This window comes from Varanus komodoensis, unplaced genomic scaffold, assembly GCF_004798865.1.
Source record: "Varanus komodoensis strain SLA01 unplaced genomic scaffold, ASM479886v1 scaffold59_1, whole genome shotgun sequence".
Lineage (NCBI taxonomy): Eukaryota > Metazoa > Chordata > Lepidosauria > Squamata > Varanidae > Varanus > Varanus komodoensis.
Genome location: NW_025336221.1, coordinates 2,289,479 through 2,304,333, shown reverse-complemented (window position 1 = coordinate 2,304,333; position 14,855 = coordinate 2,289,479). Strand labels below are relative to the sequence as shown.

Sequence of the window (14,855 nt, the reverse complement as noted above, 5' to 3'; positions counted from 1 at the left end):
GCCATGAAGTCCTGAGCCACCCCGGTCAGACCAGTCTCGGCATGGAGATTGAAGTCCCCCAGGACCAACATCCTGGGGGTCCTCAACACCAGGTCCGAGACGATCTCTGTCAGCTCAGGCAGGGAGACTGTTGGGCAGAAGGGTGCACGGTACACCAACAGAATCCCCAATCTGTCTCGGTCACCCAACACCAAGTAGAGACACTCCAGCCCTGGCCTCAAAGGGACCGGAAGTCCCGTGAGGGAGATAGAGGCGCGGTAAACCAAAGCGACCCCCCCTCCCCTCCCTTCCCCTCCCCTCCAGGGGTGGACGGTGCTGAACTAAATACCCGGGCGGGCACATTTGAGAGAGGGCGATATCCCTCCCCCTCTCCCGCCCACATCTCCATTATGCAAGCCAGGTCAGCCCCCTCATCCACAATCAAGTTGTGGATGAGGGAAGATTTATTGTAGACCAATCTGGCATTAAGCAGCAGCACCATCAGGCCCGAAGGGCAGTTGACAAGACTACCTGGCACCCTCCGGCTGGGGACAAAACCAGAAAGAGGGACAGGTGTCAGCCATCTGTCCCTCCTTCTTCTACGCAGACACGTTAAGCCCCCACCGCTGTAACGCCCATTGCCCGTGACCACGCCAATGGCAGCGCCCCCGCACTCCCCAGGAAACTCAAGTGTCGGCATGGCCAGGGATGACTCCATAAAACAGATTAAAATACAATAAAAACCTTTAAAACAATCAAAAACTCCCCCTTACCACCCCCCCAATACAAAATTAGAAATCCCCCCCCACCGACCTAGTCCTCCCCCCAGCCCAGCCCTGCACGGCCACAAACGGCGGCACCGCCCTTTGGCCGTCGCCCTTCGGCTGCCGGCCCCAGGCCGCGTCCGGCGGGTTAAGCTGGTGCCTGCCCACGCGCCCTGCCCCGATTGGCGTCGCTCTCACCGTTGCCGGCAGGGGGGGAGCAGGGGGGGCGCGGGAACCCGCCCAGCGTCAAGATGGCGGCGCCCTCCTCTGCGCCGTCGACAGCGGGCCTGGAGTGGCTCTGGCGTGGCCCCAGCGTCCTCCGTGCCCGGGGTGGTCCAGCGGTGGCCACAGGCGTGGCGTCAGCTGGCCCCCGGCCCGGTGGTGCCCTCAGGTCCGGCGGCGGCGGCAGTGTGGCGCAGCAGGTGTTCGGCCGCGGAGCTGTGGAGCACGGAGGGTGTTCTAATTCTAGTAGCAGGTTTGCTTCTGATGGCATATACCCATGTATTTATGTATTTCATAATGCTCCCCTGTAGGCAAAGCTGTCTGGGTGGTTCACAACAATTCATAAACACAGACCACAAACACAACAAAAATAGCACAATTTTCCAATATAAAAAAATCAAAATTTTTTGCCAGCTGAAACAAGTTTAGTACAAACTAGACCCATTAAAAACAGCTGGTACAAATGCCCCACCATGCTATGAAATGCCTGGGAGAAGAGAGCACTCTTAGCTGATGCAAGGGGGAGGGCTCAGTAGGGGGAGATCATTCCATAACTGGGGATCCAGCGCTGGGAAGGCCCTCTCCCTTCCAGTTGCCATTCTCCAAGCCCCCCTCAGAGGTGACTCAGAAGAAGTCTTAGAGGTTGATCCTGGTATCCAGGTGTGTCCAGGTTGGGAGAGCTGCTCCATCAGAATGTGTTTCTTGTGCCCCATTCTTCCCTCTGATTGAACAGGTTTTGTATGTTTTTCTAATAATGCAAACATCTTCAAGTACTATTCCTCAGAAGTGAATGTGAAATGAGCATGCACAATAGGGCAGTGATCACTTTTTAAACTATTTTCAAATACCTGGAAAAAGATTATTTTGCTTCCAGTGACAAGTATCTTGCAGTTCAGGCTAGCAGTTGCATGTCTGGATCTGTTTTTTCCCCCTCAAGACACCTGTATTAGTGATAGTTACTGCTGACAGGTCACTGAGTTAGAATGTAATAAAACTCTGCTTCTGACTGTTCACGTTTTATGTTATTGATTTTGCCTTGCAGGTTCTGATATATTACAGTGGATTATGCAGCGCTTACAGATAACCAATGAAGGTGGGTAGAGTTATAAAACCAGTTAGTACTTTGTCAGTCTTCCAATATTGGTTATATCTGAATTCCTGTCTTTTAAATAGACTTTACTGTGTCTGTACCAATGAAAAAAGAAGACTCTGTTTGTTTTTAGAGGCACTCAGCTTGGGAAATATGATTGTTGGATATGGATACATCTATCCTCTTCAGGAACCAAAGAATCTCACTCTCAGGCCAGATAGCAGCCTCTACAGATTTCAGGTAAGTGCAGCAGCAACTGAAACATAGGACAGGTACCTTGGGGCCCACAGCACTGTGTGAACTGCAACCAGTGCAGGGGGTTTGAAAATGGCCCCCAGACCTCAAGAAATCACCCACCCCATGTAGGGAACATTTACTGCACTTCAGCACCTGATCAGAATTCCGGGGAAGCAGGAAGAGCAGGTGGTAGATTGTCTCCAGCTCATGGCAGGACCATGCCAAGTGGTGACATGCAGAATATTGTTTGTAAGCCGCCCCGAGGCTTCGGCAAATGGGGCGGCATAAAAATGTTTTAATAAATAAATAAATAAATAAATAAATAAATAAATAAAATAATAGTGTATTTTTCTTGATGTGTCTAAAATGTGTATATACTGCTTTACAATCAACATGAAGGTTTATATATGGCAGCTTTTATGAAGTATAGGACTAAAACCTAATAAAGCCGTCTGTTTTCAGTTTTCATAGTGTCATGTAGTCCCTGAAATGCTTGCCTGGAATCATTTTGCCCTTTGGGCTGAAAAAAGTTTCTCTTTACTGATTTAGAGAATCTAGTTACAATATGGATTGATAATCTGAGTCTCAGTTTTCTAGTTTTTCTTGCAGACACCATACTTCTGGCCAACTCAGCAGTGGACAGCAGAAGATACAGACTATGGTAAGGCAAAACTGTGGAGAGGCACTATCTGCCGCCTTGTTGAAATTAAAAGAAATTTATGCTCTAGGTAGAATGGGAATGAGCAATGTTTAAGTGATCAACAATTTCTGCCAAAACATTTTTAAAGAGGATTCCATCCTCCCACTTCCTCTTCACTTCAACGATTCTTTCAAATAGTAGCTCAGAGCACATTCAGAGAAACTGTGCAGTACAACACTTCCTGGAACTGTACCACTTCAAAGTGTCCATGGAAAGATCACATGCTAGAATTTGCCTTTTCATACAAAGAATCCCTCTACACTGAAAACAGACCTACAAGCAAGAAGGCGAGGCTAGAAACCCTTCTTCCTCATATGCTAGCATTCCACAGCCACAGAGGGTTTTTTCTCTTTTTTTCACAAAGCAGAGCATTTGAAAATGCAGGCTTCCGCTGCAGGCTGAGGTTTTACAGTTCAGGCCCAAAGAGTATTACTTTCTTGTGGACAAACTTAAAAGCATGGTTCACACATGCAAGTCAGTGATATGGTAAATTCTGAAGCTTTTGAACTTTTGAAATTGTACCTCTGAACTGTGTTCTTCATGTCCACCGAAACAGGTAGTTTCGTAGCTCACTGGTAGCCCTTGATCTGCTCACAGAAAGTCCTAGGTCAGCCTGTGCCACTGTCAGTTAAAAGGAGCCCAAGAAACGACAGAGGAAGGCTCAACAGTTTCCTGTCAGACTACAGCCCTGGGCTAGTTCGACCAATGATCTGATTTCGTATGAGTTCCCTTCATATGTTCAGCTAGCAATCACCAGTTTTTAAAGGCCATGAAGGGGAAAAAAGCAAAGCTATATTTAAAAATCTTCACCAGATCTTCATATAGCAGCACAGTACTATTTTGATAACATCTCTCTTGGGACTTTTGCAGTACAATCCTATGCATGTCTACTTTGCATTGAGCTCAAAGTAGCATACTTGAATAGGATAGGATTGTAACCTTAAGCATATAAAAATCGCTAGCTGCTGACCTGGACATAAGGAATGTACCCATTTTGATCTTACATCTATTTATATCCAACACTCATATCAAAGCCTGAATAGGAGAGTTTGTCCAAGAGATCTGGATCCTGCACTCGGAATATTCTCCTCATCCTTTCCTTAAGCTGCTACCAGCATGGCTGCTGTCATCACAGCTCAGATTGGTATTGCCTTCATTACACCTATGGTGTGTACACACCTATGGTGTGTGTACCTATGGTGTGCACTGATGTACCATAAGCCAGCATAGGATTTATGCATATGGTGTAGTTGGTAAGAGCATGGGTCTGAGACTCCAAACAGCTGGGTTCTGGTTTCTGCTTGGCCATGGAGCCAACCAGGTGACTTTGGGCCAGTTGCAGACTCTCAGCCCAACCTATCCCAACTGCACAGGGTTGTTGTTGTGGGGATAAGATTGAGATCAGCAGGAGGAAAATGCTGTAAGCTGCTTTGGGTTCAGTGTAAGAAAGAAGTGGGATATAAATCTAATAGAGAGATAGATAATAAGATAGTGATAATGGCATATGTGGTCTGTGTGGGTTGGACGGACACTGGAATCACATCTGTTTCTTGCAAAAGCAACAGGAATGAATCTGGACAGGGCTAATTTAGGAAAAAATGTTGTTCTGAGTTGTTTTGCCATCTCATTAATTACATGGGTTTTGCAGTTGGACAAATAATGCAGCCTTTTTTTCTGTGTTCCCAGCCATTTACCTAGCCAAGAAAAATATTAAACGAAAAGGAATTCTTGAAGAATATGAAAAGGTAGGTAGAACTTAGGACATACAATATTCTTATACAAACTTTTGACTAAGCATCTTCAATAAAACCATGCAACTATTACTACAATTTTTGCTTTGGATCAATTTGTTGCATTATTTTAATTAAATGTGATGTGCATAGGAACCTATAATTCCTGGCTAGCTCACATCAATAGGATGTTGAACGGTATGGTTTGGCCAAAGGGTCCCTATTCAGTCAGGCTTCAGTAAAAGCCAAGGAAATTTTGAAATCTTCAATGATGAAAAGATTTGACCAATAGTCTGCTTTCCAGAATTTTGTCTTTTTATTTCCTAATGAAATAGATACTTAATTAACTGAATTATCTTTTTGAACTAAAATCTTTAATCTTAGTACAGTTTACAGACAATGGTAATAGATTTGGGTGATATTTCCTGTGAGAAACATTCATGCCTTTGTGGATTGGGAGAAGTAGAAGATATAATTCATTATATATCCTACTAATGCTTGCATAGATCCTGGAGAGGGGCGATATTGAGTGTATATCTGACCAAAATGGCTGGTTCTCTGGCAAAGTTTGAACTGTTATTTACCAAATGGGTGCAGTGAGAATTTGTTCTTTTTTACTCTGGTTTTATTCTGTAATTTTAAAAAATGTAAAAAGTTTTAATTGCGTTTTGTCATATTCCTATATTACATGGTTTTATTTGTTGGCTATTGGGCAGTATAGAAAATCAATAAATAAATTCATAGGTTTATACAGAAACTGATGGATTGCAGAAGTGGTGAATATCTTTGGTAAGACAGGGTTTTTTTTAATGTAATGCTGATGCACGGTATAGATTTTTTGTTGATTTGTGTGGATATATAAGACACATTAATGTAAGATTTTTTTACTATATAATAACAGGCAAGTGCTCAACCAGGTAAAGCAATTATGATGTGATCTATGCACGTTTAAACAAACAAACAAGGCCTGCAACGTCTAGCTGGAGAATGCCAGAAGTCACAGTACCTTCTTGTGTCTCAACATGCTCCCTTGGTCACCATGCAAGATTGGAATGTCCGTGGCGCTACATATTATAAGAACAATTTAGCAGTCTAGTGTCAAGTTCTTATGTCCCCCCCCGCCCCCCATTGCTTGTGGCTTAACTCTCCTTGCATCCTGACATCATTAGGTGATGTGCTTCCCTAACTTCACCCTCTAATGATGTGGAGCAAGGTCAGGATAAAACACACTTGTAATGGCATCTGGCCATCAAGTAAACTGAATTGTCTATGTTAAAGATTTTATAGTATGCTGCATTTTGGGGGTCACAATTTTTGTGACCCCCAAAAATTTCCCAAAGAGCTTTGGCTATTAAATTGCATAGGAATGAAATGAAATATATTATGGAGGAGGAATCAGAGAAGTCCACACAGAGAAGACAGAATCAGTCCCGCCTTGAGGAAAGGTTAGGATGGTTGCATGGCAGAGCATGTGCTTTGCATGCAGAAATGTTTGGGTTCAGTCCCTGACATCTCTGGGCAGGGCTGGAAAAGATTCTTGCTGGAGCCCCTGGGGAGCTGCTGCCAACCAGTGTACGCAGCAGTGGCCTAGATGGATCAAAGTTCTGAGCTGGTGTATATAACTCAGTCCAGGGCTACCTAGATTAGCAGCAGCCCCGTGTTTCCTATAACGTATCACTGCACCCACATGGAGTAATAACTGCAGTGGCTTATTTACATATGCTATTTTGTTTCATATTCCAAGGGACAAAATCTCCCTATCAAACCCCTTCAGTGCTTCATACACAGAGCAGCCTGCCATGGTGCTTCGTTACAGCCTTCACTTTGAGAGCAAAATGGAAACCTGCTGACTTCATTGATCTCTCACAATGAACTGTTGTGTTTCTAGGAACATTACAACATGCTGAACAAAAAGATCAACCACAAATGGGACTTTATTATTATGCAGGCCAAGGAGCAGTATAGGTAAGGCATTTTTTAGTTTTACTCTAGAGGTGGGTCAAGCAATAAACAACCGCCTGGCCCTTGACAATGGATCCTTCTCTTTTTCAGACACCCTCTTTTGAAAAAACAGCTTTCAAAGCTCACATTGTTGCATGAGTGAAACCCTTGACTTTCCTCTTGCGACTAACCATCACTAAATGGGGTTGCACTTCTACAAGCAAAGAACCACATGGGAAATGGGTTTCAAGATCTGCTTGAAAGGTGTAAATAATGTTTTCAGTCAAAATCGTTTCCTTTTCTTTGATGAGGAGGGTGGCTAACTTTGAAATCTATATACAGTGAAGACTTCCAGTAATTCTCAGTAGCTGTTTTAGGAGTTAATGTGGCAGAATGTGAGCCTGGAAATGCTGAGGCAGAGTCACAATTTATACAAAACCTGTGCTATAATCTCTGTGTTAAATGACAAGCTAGAATTATGTCAGCCTTTCCTGTGGGCCAGTTCAGAGGATGGGTTGCATTCATTCTTAGGGCGAACCAGCTAGTACCACGTGTGAAACTGAAAGCAAGGTCTATCTATAGATGCAGTCAGGCGCTGATTACCATCACAGTTTTTGCTTTGCATTTTCCAACACAGTCTGCAGGTGCTTGGCTACTAGTTACAATGGCTGTATGCAACTTCCTGTATCAGAGGCAGCACACCTCTGAACATGAGGAGCTGTGAGCATGACTGGGGCCTGCTATTGGCCTCATGTCCCACATGTGGTTCTACAGCATCTGGCTGGCCAGTGTGAGAAGCAGGATGTAGGATAAGAAAGGCCTCTGATCTGAACCAGCAGCGCTCTTCTTAGGTTGACTTCACTGGACTTCAAACATCATCTGCTTGTAACCCAATGACATGCTAATTGTGCTTTGAGGAGATTGGTGACCTAGAGACCTTTCTGGTCCCTTCAAAGTCGTTTATCAGTCGTTTATCCAGTTGTTTTTTTAAAGAACATTTCTGTTCCATTTTTGGTTCAATAATTAATAGTTAGAATATTCACACATATGGAAGAAGAAAGGTGGGACAGTGATCCCTGAATCTAAGCAGTAGACAATCCCAGCAAAACCTGAAGTAGCAGATGACTCTGCATCATCAGCATTCTAAGTGGTTTCAGTGTCAGTAATTCCTAGCCAGTGCTTGCCAGGAATTGCAGTGAAAGAGGTGCAAATAGTCCCAAGAAAGTAGATTAGTCACATACTTTGATTTGTTAAAGTGGAACCTTCTGCTTGGCTTTGCAGGACAGGAAAAGAACGAAAGAAGGAAGATCGGTATGCTCTGGATTGTCAAGAGAAAGCCTACTGGCTGGTACACCGAACCCCTGTACGTGAGAAATAGACATACCCTCTAAGTATGTTTTAAAGATTCTCATTATGATCTGAACTGCAGTAGCCCATATTTATTCAATAAATGTTGAGAACCTCACACACATGTATACAAATGCACTTAAGAAGGGGAAAAATGGGTAGGGAGGGGCACCACTAGGTTTGCATGGCCAGATTCTTATTTTTCACAGAGTTGTATGAAGCAGAAATGTACTTGCTCTGGCGAGGAACACTTTATGCTACAGTGAGGGGAAGGTACATGCAGTGTGATTGCCCTTCCTAGCTGTCCCAGAGGCAAGAGCTCTAGGCTGTTCTGAATGGCTTTCCAATATGATTCTGTTTCCCCAATTTATCCAGAAGTGACTACTAAGGCACACTTTTACACCCATTCTCAGATTAAAAACAGAGGAATGCCTCCTTCCTACACATGAAGGGTTTTGCTTTTAGTGTATGTAAGAATGAGGATTACCTGCCCTCAGGGGAGAACCGCTGCCATGTTTCTGCATGATTTGGGGATGCCTCATAACTGGATGGAAGCAAACCTGATATTGACTCATTCAGAGGTACACTTCTGTAAGGCCAGATACTCTTTCATTGGAGGAAACGGAATGCTTTATTTTTCCTGATACCAAAATACAGTAAAAGGCAGGAATCTGATTGGAAGACATCAAGGCCAGAGCAGTAAATCACACACAAATGCAGCAGGCAGCTTCAACTGTGAGTGGGCTGTTTTAGTGAAAAAGATAAGGAAGTCCAACTTTCTGTAGATGAGGGAAGTGAGGCACAAATTCACACAGGTAGCAGTTGGAGAATGAACCCATCTTCTGACAGATGTGCCTGCTGTAATATCTGCTTCATGTATATTTGGTTCTTTGAACTCAGCTACTATAGTTTGCGTGAGATGATCCGTCTTTTTGCAGGGCTGTGATTATACTCCCCACACACAACCTCACTGCTGATGCAAGTGTGGTGACACAAATGACCCACGAGCGCACAGCATCTGCCTCCTCACTACTTGACTTGCCTATATTGATCCTTCATGCCTTGAGCTGCTCTGAAGGGTGCTTTTGGTAGATCTTCCCCACTGGAAAAATAGACTCCAAGCTGGCCATGCAGCAGCATCAGGCTTCTGTTATTTTGGCCTCACTTCTGGCAGATGCCAGTGGGGTGTTCCCCAAGCAATACTGTGGTGATCACGGCACGCCGTATGACTTTGACACATGCCAAGAAGCTACATTCCCTAATCCCAAATCATAATCAAAGATCCACTTTTATTTGTGCACACAGTATAAGAGGCCAACTGAGAACCCAGCAGTTAACAGACAGAGAAGGTATAAGCCTCCGGCAAATGTCAGACTGTAATTGGAGCTTAGCTTGGGGGATGCAGGGCAGGGAAGACACACCATCTGTGGAAAAGGCCTATATGCGGCAGAACCCCTTTGGTCCTAACTCATCCTCCCCATTGAAGTGGCTTTGATCACACTAGAGCTGCATTTGACTCTTTCTTGAGCTGTTTCCCTCCTTCCCCCCTTTCAGATAGCAGTGGCTGAGGTTTAATTATTGATGACCAAACTTCAACAGACATCAGATGGCTGATCAAAACTCAGCCACGCTCAAAGCAACTCTGATACCAGTACCAATCTGTTTGCCATATCGATGCATTCCTCCCTTCAACGGGTACTATTTTCTCTCTATGGTCTAACTTTCCATGCTGAGATTTTGCTAGAACATTCTTAGAATTGCATGGGATTGGACTGAAACCTCACTCAGCTGGAAGTCCACTTGCACAGTGTGGTATCACTTGTTTTACAGTACTTCCCACCCTCTACTCTCTGCATTACCAACCACTATCGCATGTCTCTAATCTGCTCCAAGGCTCTGAGCAAATTTGAGGGATGTGTGTGGGGGGCTGCAGAGAGGAAAGGGCAACCTGTTCCACCAGTGACTTTCTTCTGCTAGATCCAATAGAATGCCACTAGTGGATACAACCCACAGAAAATGCTCCTCTAAAATCACCAGGTGTAAATGAAGAAGGGCCTTGTATTTTTAATAGGTATACAGTAAAGGGAATTTTGCATTTTGAAGGCCCCTCAGCAAAGGCCCTTTTGATAGTCTACTACTTCGGTAGGCCTGCAACTGTGGGCTTCGCAGATGACAGCTGTGAGCTAGCATTAAATAGTTCAGAGAGTGTCCCTGATGCAGCATTGTTCTAGGGCATTATGAGAGGAAGCACCATTTTAGTTTCCCACAATGCCTTGCAGTGAGGAGAATTAAAATTGCAGCTTGTAGTCCTAGTCAGTTGCTTGGTATGGGGCCTGCTATCCAGTGGTACTAGATACTGAATAGAGTCTGCTTCTTCTAATCCTAGGGATGTGCTAAGAGGTCATCTGGAAACTGAAGCTTAACCCCTGAGAACATAAGCCTTCCCCTGTCTTTGATGATTGCATACCATGTTGACCATGTATCTCAAAGCCTGCTTTTAGGGCTAGAAACTTAAATTTTAAAAATGAAGGCTTAAGAACCCGAGGATGTTGAATTCGGCATCCACGAATTCCAATGCTTCTACAAAGCTATAAAATATACAGTTCTCACTGAGGCATTGTGACATACTATGTTTTCTACAATAAATAGAACATTTATAAAATGTTTGCCTTGTTTAGGTTTAGATCTGGTAAGCAAAACAGCAAAGCTATTCTATTTTGGAACTATCAATCTTTTTGTTTCAAAATTTGTTTTGCAACTGCCTGCTAAAAGATTTAATCATACATCTTATTATAAACAAGGGTCTAAAGCAATGTAAATATGACACAAACATGTTATTGTTGGGCTTTGTTTTATTTCCATATGATAGCCAGGAATGCAAAACACTCTTGACTATGGCTTAGACCGAGTAACTGATCCCAATGAAAATAAGGTAACCTAGGTAAGTTTGCATTTCTACATTTTAATTTGATTATATTCTCAAATGATTATGGTACTTTGTAAATTGGCACTGTAATTTTAAATTAATTTAAATTCAAATATTATATTCTTAAATATGCATTTCTTTAAAATGTATTCCATAAATCTCTGCCAAACTTAAGTTAGCTAGTAAGAACCAAAGGGCCAATAGCCAGTATTGAAACTAATCAGAAACCAAGAGGTATAGAACACCATAACAGTATTAATTCTTCTGAAAACACTGGATTCACACCAGTTTCTAACTTAGCAAAAATTATGAGAGTTCTTGCAAATGAATTGCTAGCTTTTCATTTTCCTCAGTTTATTAGAGTAGCACATAAGAATACAAATCAGAGAAGAGTCCTCAATGGGGCACAACCTCTGATCTCAGGAAATCAGTGCACCAGCAGACACCATTGTGGTTGTGCTAGAGATGTTTACACTGGCATAGCATAATTTAAGTTTGCCTTTAGATACTGCACAGAACTTTTATTTATTTTACTGGTGGTCATTTTGGCCTTTTTTCAATGAAGCAGGCAATCAGTATCTCAGCTGTTTCACTTTTAGGCCAAATTAGACAAAATTCAGCAGATGTATGATTGGTTTTAAGCATTGACAAATAGTTACTGCAGGGAAAGCAATGTGTTCCAGAATTAGTCTGTAGTGTTAGACTTAACTCTTTCCCTTCTGGTTTCATTGTCCCAGTAAATGTCATCTCCCCACCCCCCCGCCAAAAAAAAAAAAAAAAGCAGATATTTTTGCCTTTAGAGTAAGGTTACATGTACAGGACTTTCGCCCATCAGGGCTAATAGCAGCTTGTGGTATCTGCTTGTGAAGCAGAGGAGGCAATTTTCATTACTATCGTCATAATCAGAATTGCATCTTCTGCAGCCATAATGCTATTATGGATCTCAATATTTTGATTCTGGTGCTGCAGCTGGAGTTTGCATTACTGAATGTTCCCATACATGGGGAGAGAGAGAGAGAACAAAAAACCAACCAACCAACCAAAGCTTTCCTATGCATAAAAACTGGCATAGAAATGTCACGGAGAAGGATTTCAGTACAATTCTCTCCCTGGTGTGTTGGTTTTTCCTGTGTGGCAGGTTTTCTAATTATTATTTTTGGGAGAAGTATTCAATTTCAGAGGGCAAGTGTGGTGAGGTGGTTAAGAGTTCAGGACTGGGATTCAGTGGATCTGGGCTCTAGTCCCCCTTCAGCCCTGGAGCTCACTGGGTGACTTTGGGCTGGTCACAGACTTCAACTCAGCCTACCTCACAGGGTTGTTGATTTGGGGATAAGATGGTGAGCTGGAGAATGATGTAAGCTGCCTTGAATGAAAAAAAGTGGGATATCAATATATAAATAAGTATATCATAAAAAGCTCACCAGGAGAAGTTGAGAGCAGAACAGATTTTAAAGATACTGAAGCCCCAATTTGCAACAGTCTAGTCCAGACCAAAGTTCAGTACTGCAGTTTGAATTAGATCCTTTTGAGCTCAAATTTATTTTCAGTGGTAGAAATAGCCTTAGAATGAAAAAGAGGTCTGAACATACATTCTAGTCATAATATACATGCAAGCCAGGCAGCTGAAGTGATCTGATATTTATAGGCCAGTCGGCCCCCTGCTGAAGGTGAGGCGTGCTTGTTGCTTGGCATGCATGAAGGCAAAGCCTTCCTCACGGCAATTGTTTTCATCAGGCCCTTCACTAGGCTAATAAACTTTTCATTTGTGTGAGGCTTTTCAGCCCTTTCAGCTGTCAGAGCCAGGTAATTGCTTTGGCCAAGTGGGTTTGGTTGCCATGGAGACTGAAGGGGAGAGCTAAATATTAGGGTCCAGGATTTAACTTTTACCTTTAAGAAGTGGCTGATGACATGCCAGTTTGAAAGGAGAACAAGGAGCCCTGAGGAGCCAAACGTAAACTAAAAGAAACAAGAAAAGATTGAGCCAAGCTATGTTGCTGACATATTTACAGCCCTGTGCAGAGCACAGCTTTAGACTTTTGTGTACCAGTGTTGGAAAGCTCCTGACACTGGACTTATTCACACACAAAGCTCCAACGCTTTAAAAACATGCTGTATGCAATCCTTTCTCCTCTATTGCCTGATAAGACTTTTCTGTCTTTTGAAAATCTTTTATTCCTGCGGTAGGTGAGCACTCATTTTTCTCAGGCCTCAGAAAAATCTCTTCCAGTTGGGAACACATATAGGTTGAACACTGGAAGTGCATTAGAGAGTGCTCGCTCGCTCTCGCTCTCTCGCTCTCTCGCTCTCTCTCTCTCTCTCTCTCTCTCATTTTCTTTCTAGTTAATTATGAGAAGCAGCAGTGGGGGCAATAGCTTTTTAAAGAATTAGTACCAAAGTACCATTAGTTGCTGGGATGCAGGGGTTGCAGGGAAAAACTGGCTCTTTCACCCTCCCTCTGCTGAGATGGGGGGCAGAGTGGATGATGGGATTAGTAGCTGGGTCAATTGGGTTTCCCTCAGCAACAGCAAATAGTGACTTGAATGCTGGGAAAATGCAGTTCCTCAGCAATTGACAAAGTAAAGCCAAGGGGGAAGTCTGAATTCTCCACAGGAGATCCCCTGGCAAGAAAGGATCATTTGACTCACACACAGCAGTTTTAGCAGGAGTGCATAAAAAGACCATCCCGTGGGAAAGCCCACTGCAGTTGCATGTCAGCAAAGGAGGATTAGATAGGTGAAATGTGTTGATGCTTTTTGGGCACATTTCCTTTAAATGTGGAGGCATTTTGTTTCCACAAAAAGTGGTGGGGATTACTTATCCGAGGTTGATTTTAATCTCAGCTACAGATACACTTCCTCAGGAGTGGAGTTATAGATGCATTTGAGTATCACTGTAGCTTGAGAGGCTTTATCCAGGGAAGGTCAATACCACAGGTCTACATCTCCAATTGCAAATAATATATTTTTGTTACTAGCCCCCTAAAGAAGTCCTCTTTTCATATTGCTAATTTATGGTCCAAATTTGAAATAGGGAGGCCATTATACAGGGTGGTTTTATGTATTTCATATTGTTCTTCTTGGTATTTATGAGTATTTCTGTTTTAGTTTTGGAGTATTCTGTGTTTTGCTTTCAGTGAATATACTGTTTAAAAATAGTTAATGCCAGGGGCACTTTCATATAGAGTCTTCTAAATGCAAGTGCTACAGTCTATGTTGTTAATCCACTTTCAAGGCATAAATTCTGTGATCAATGTGAAATGAGTACATTGTTGAATTTGCAGAGACATTTGTATGAGATATGACATGGATAGGTGAAAAAGCTACAAATAGCTTGTGTAATTCCCAAGTTAATTCAGCTTCTTTGAGAGATTTGCTACTGTCCTCAACTGAATTCTTGGGTATGTATGTACAGTTGAATCCCTCCCTAATCAATTATGAGATGGAAACAATCCAAAGTATGTTTCATTTAGACAATAAATGGTAAATGGAGAATGCATGACATATAACAACATGATGGAAAATGAATAGATGGATGAAACTATTCAGTTTAAAATAGAAAACATAACACCCACTTCATTAAGAGCTTTTTTGCTCTCTGAAACAGTTGATTAATCATTTCCTTCTTATCTTTTCTTTTCTCTTTCTCTCCAGTCTATTTTTCTCCGATGTATGTAAGGCCTTCCTGTCTGTGAAGTGCTTGTTTGATTGTTCTGTAGAAGACTAACTATAACTTCCATATGAGTCACATTCTTTATACGTATTATCACTGCTCTCCTTATACAACTGTATACTTAAGAAACATCATCCTGAGAAAATAGAGCTTAATGGGGATGAGGGATGGATCTAGTCTAATCCAGCAGACTTTTGGATTTTATACTGGTAAACGTTTACATTCAGTGGATTAGCTACTCACAGTTAAA

At 42.6% G+C, this 14,855-nt stretch overlaps 1 protein-coding gene across 1 annotated transcript in view; it reads left to right on the top strand.

Moving 5' to 3' along the window:
• Positions 1-14,855, top strand: part of RGS9 (regulator of G protein signaling 9) — a 57,845-nt gene that overhangs the window by 24,015 nt on the left and 18,975 nt on the right. Inside the window, 7 exon segments of the mRNA XM_044449491.1 lie at positions 2,008-2,058; positions 2,189-2,295; positions 2,902-2,953; positions 4,679-4,737; positions 6,611-6,687; positions 7,945-8,026; positions 10,880-10,951. Of these exon segments, the coding sequence (XP_044305426.1) occupies positions 2,008-2,058; positions 2,189-2,295; positions 2,902-2,953; positions 4,679-4,737; positions 6,611-6,687; positions 7,945-8,026; positions 10,880-10,951 (500 nt within the window).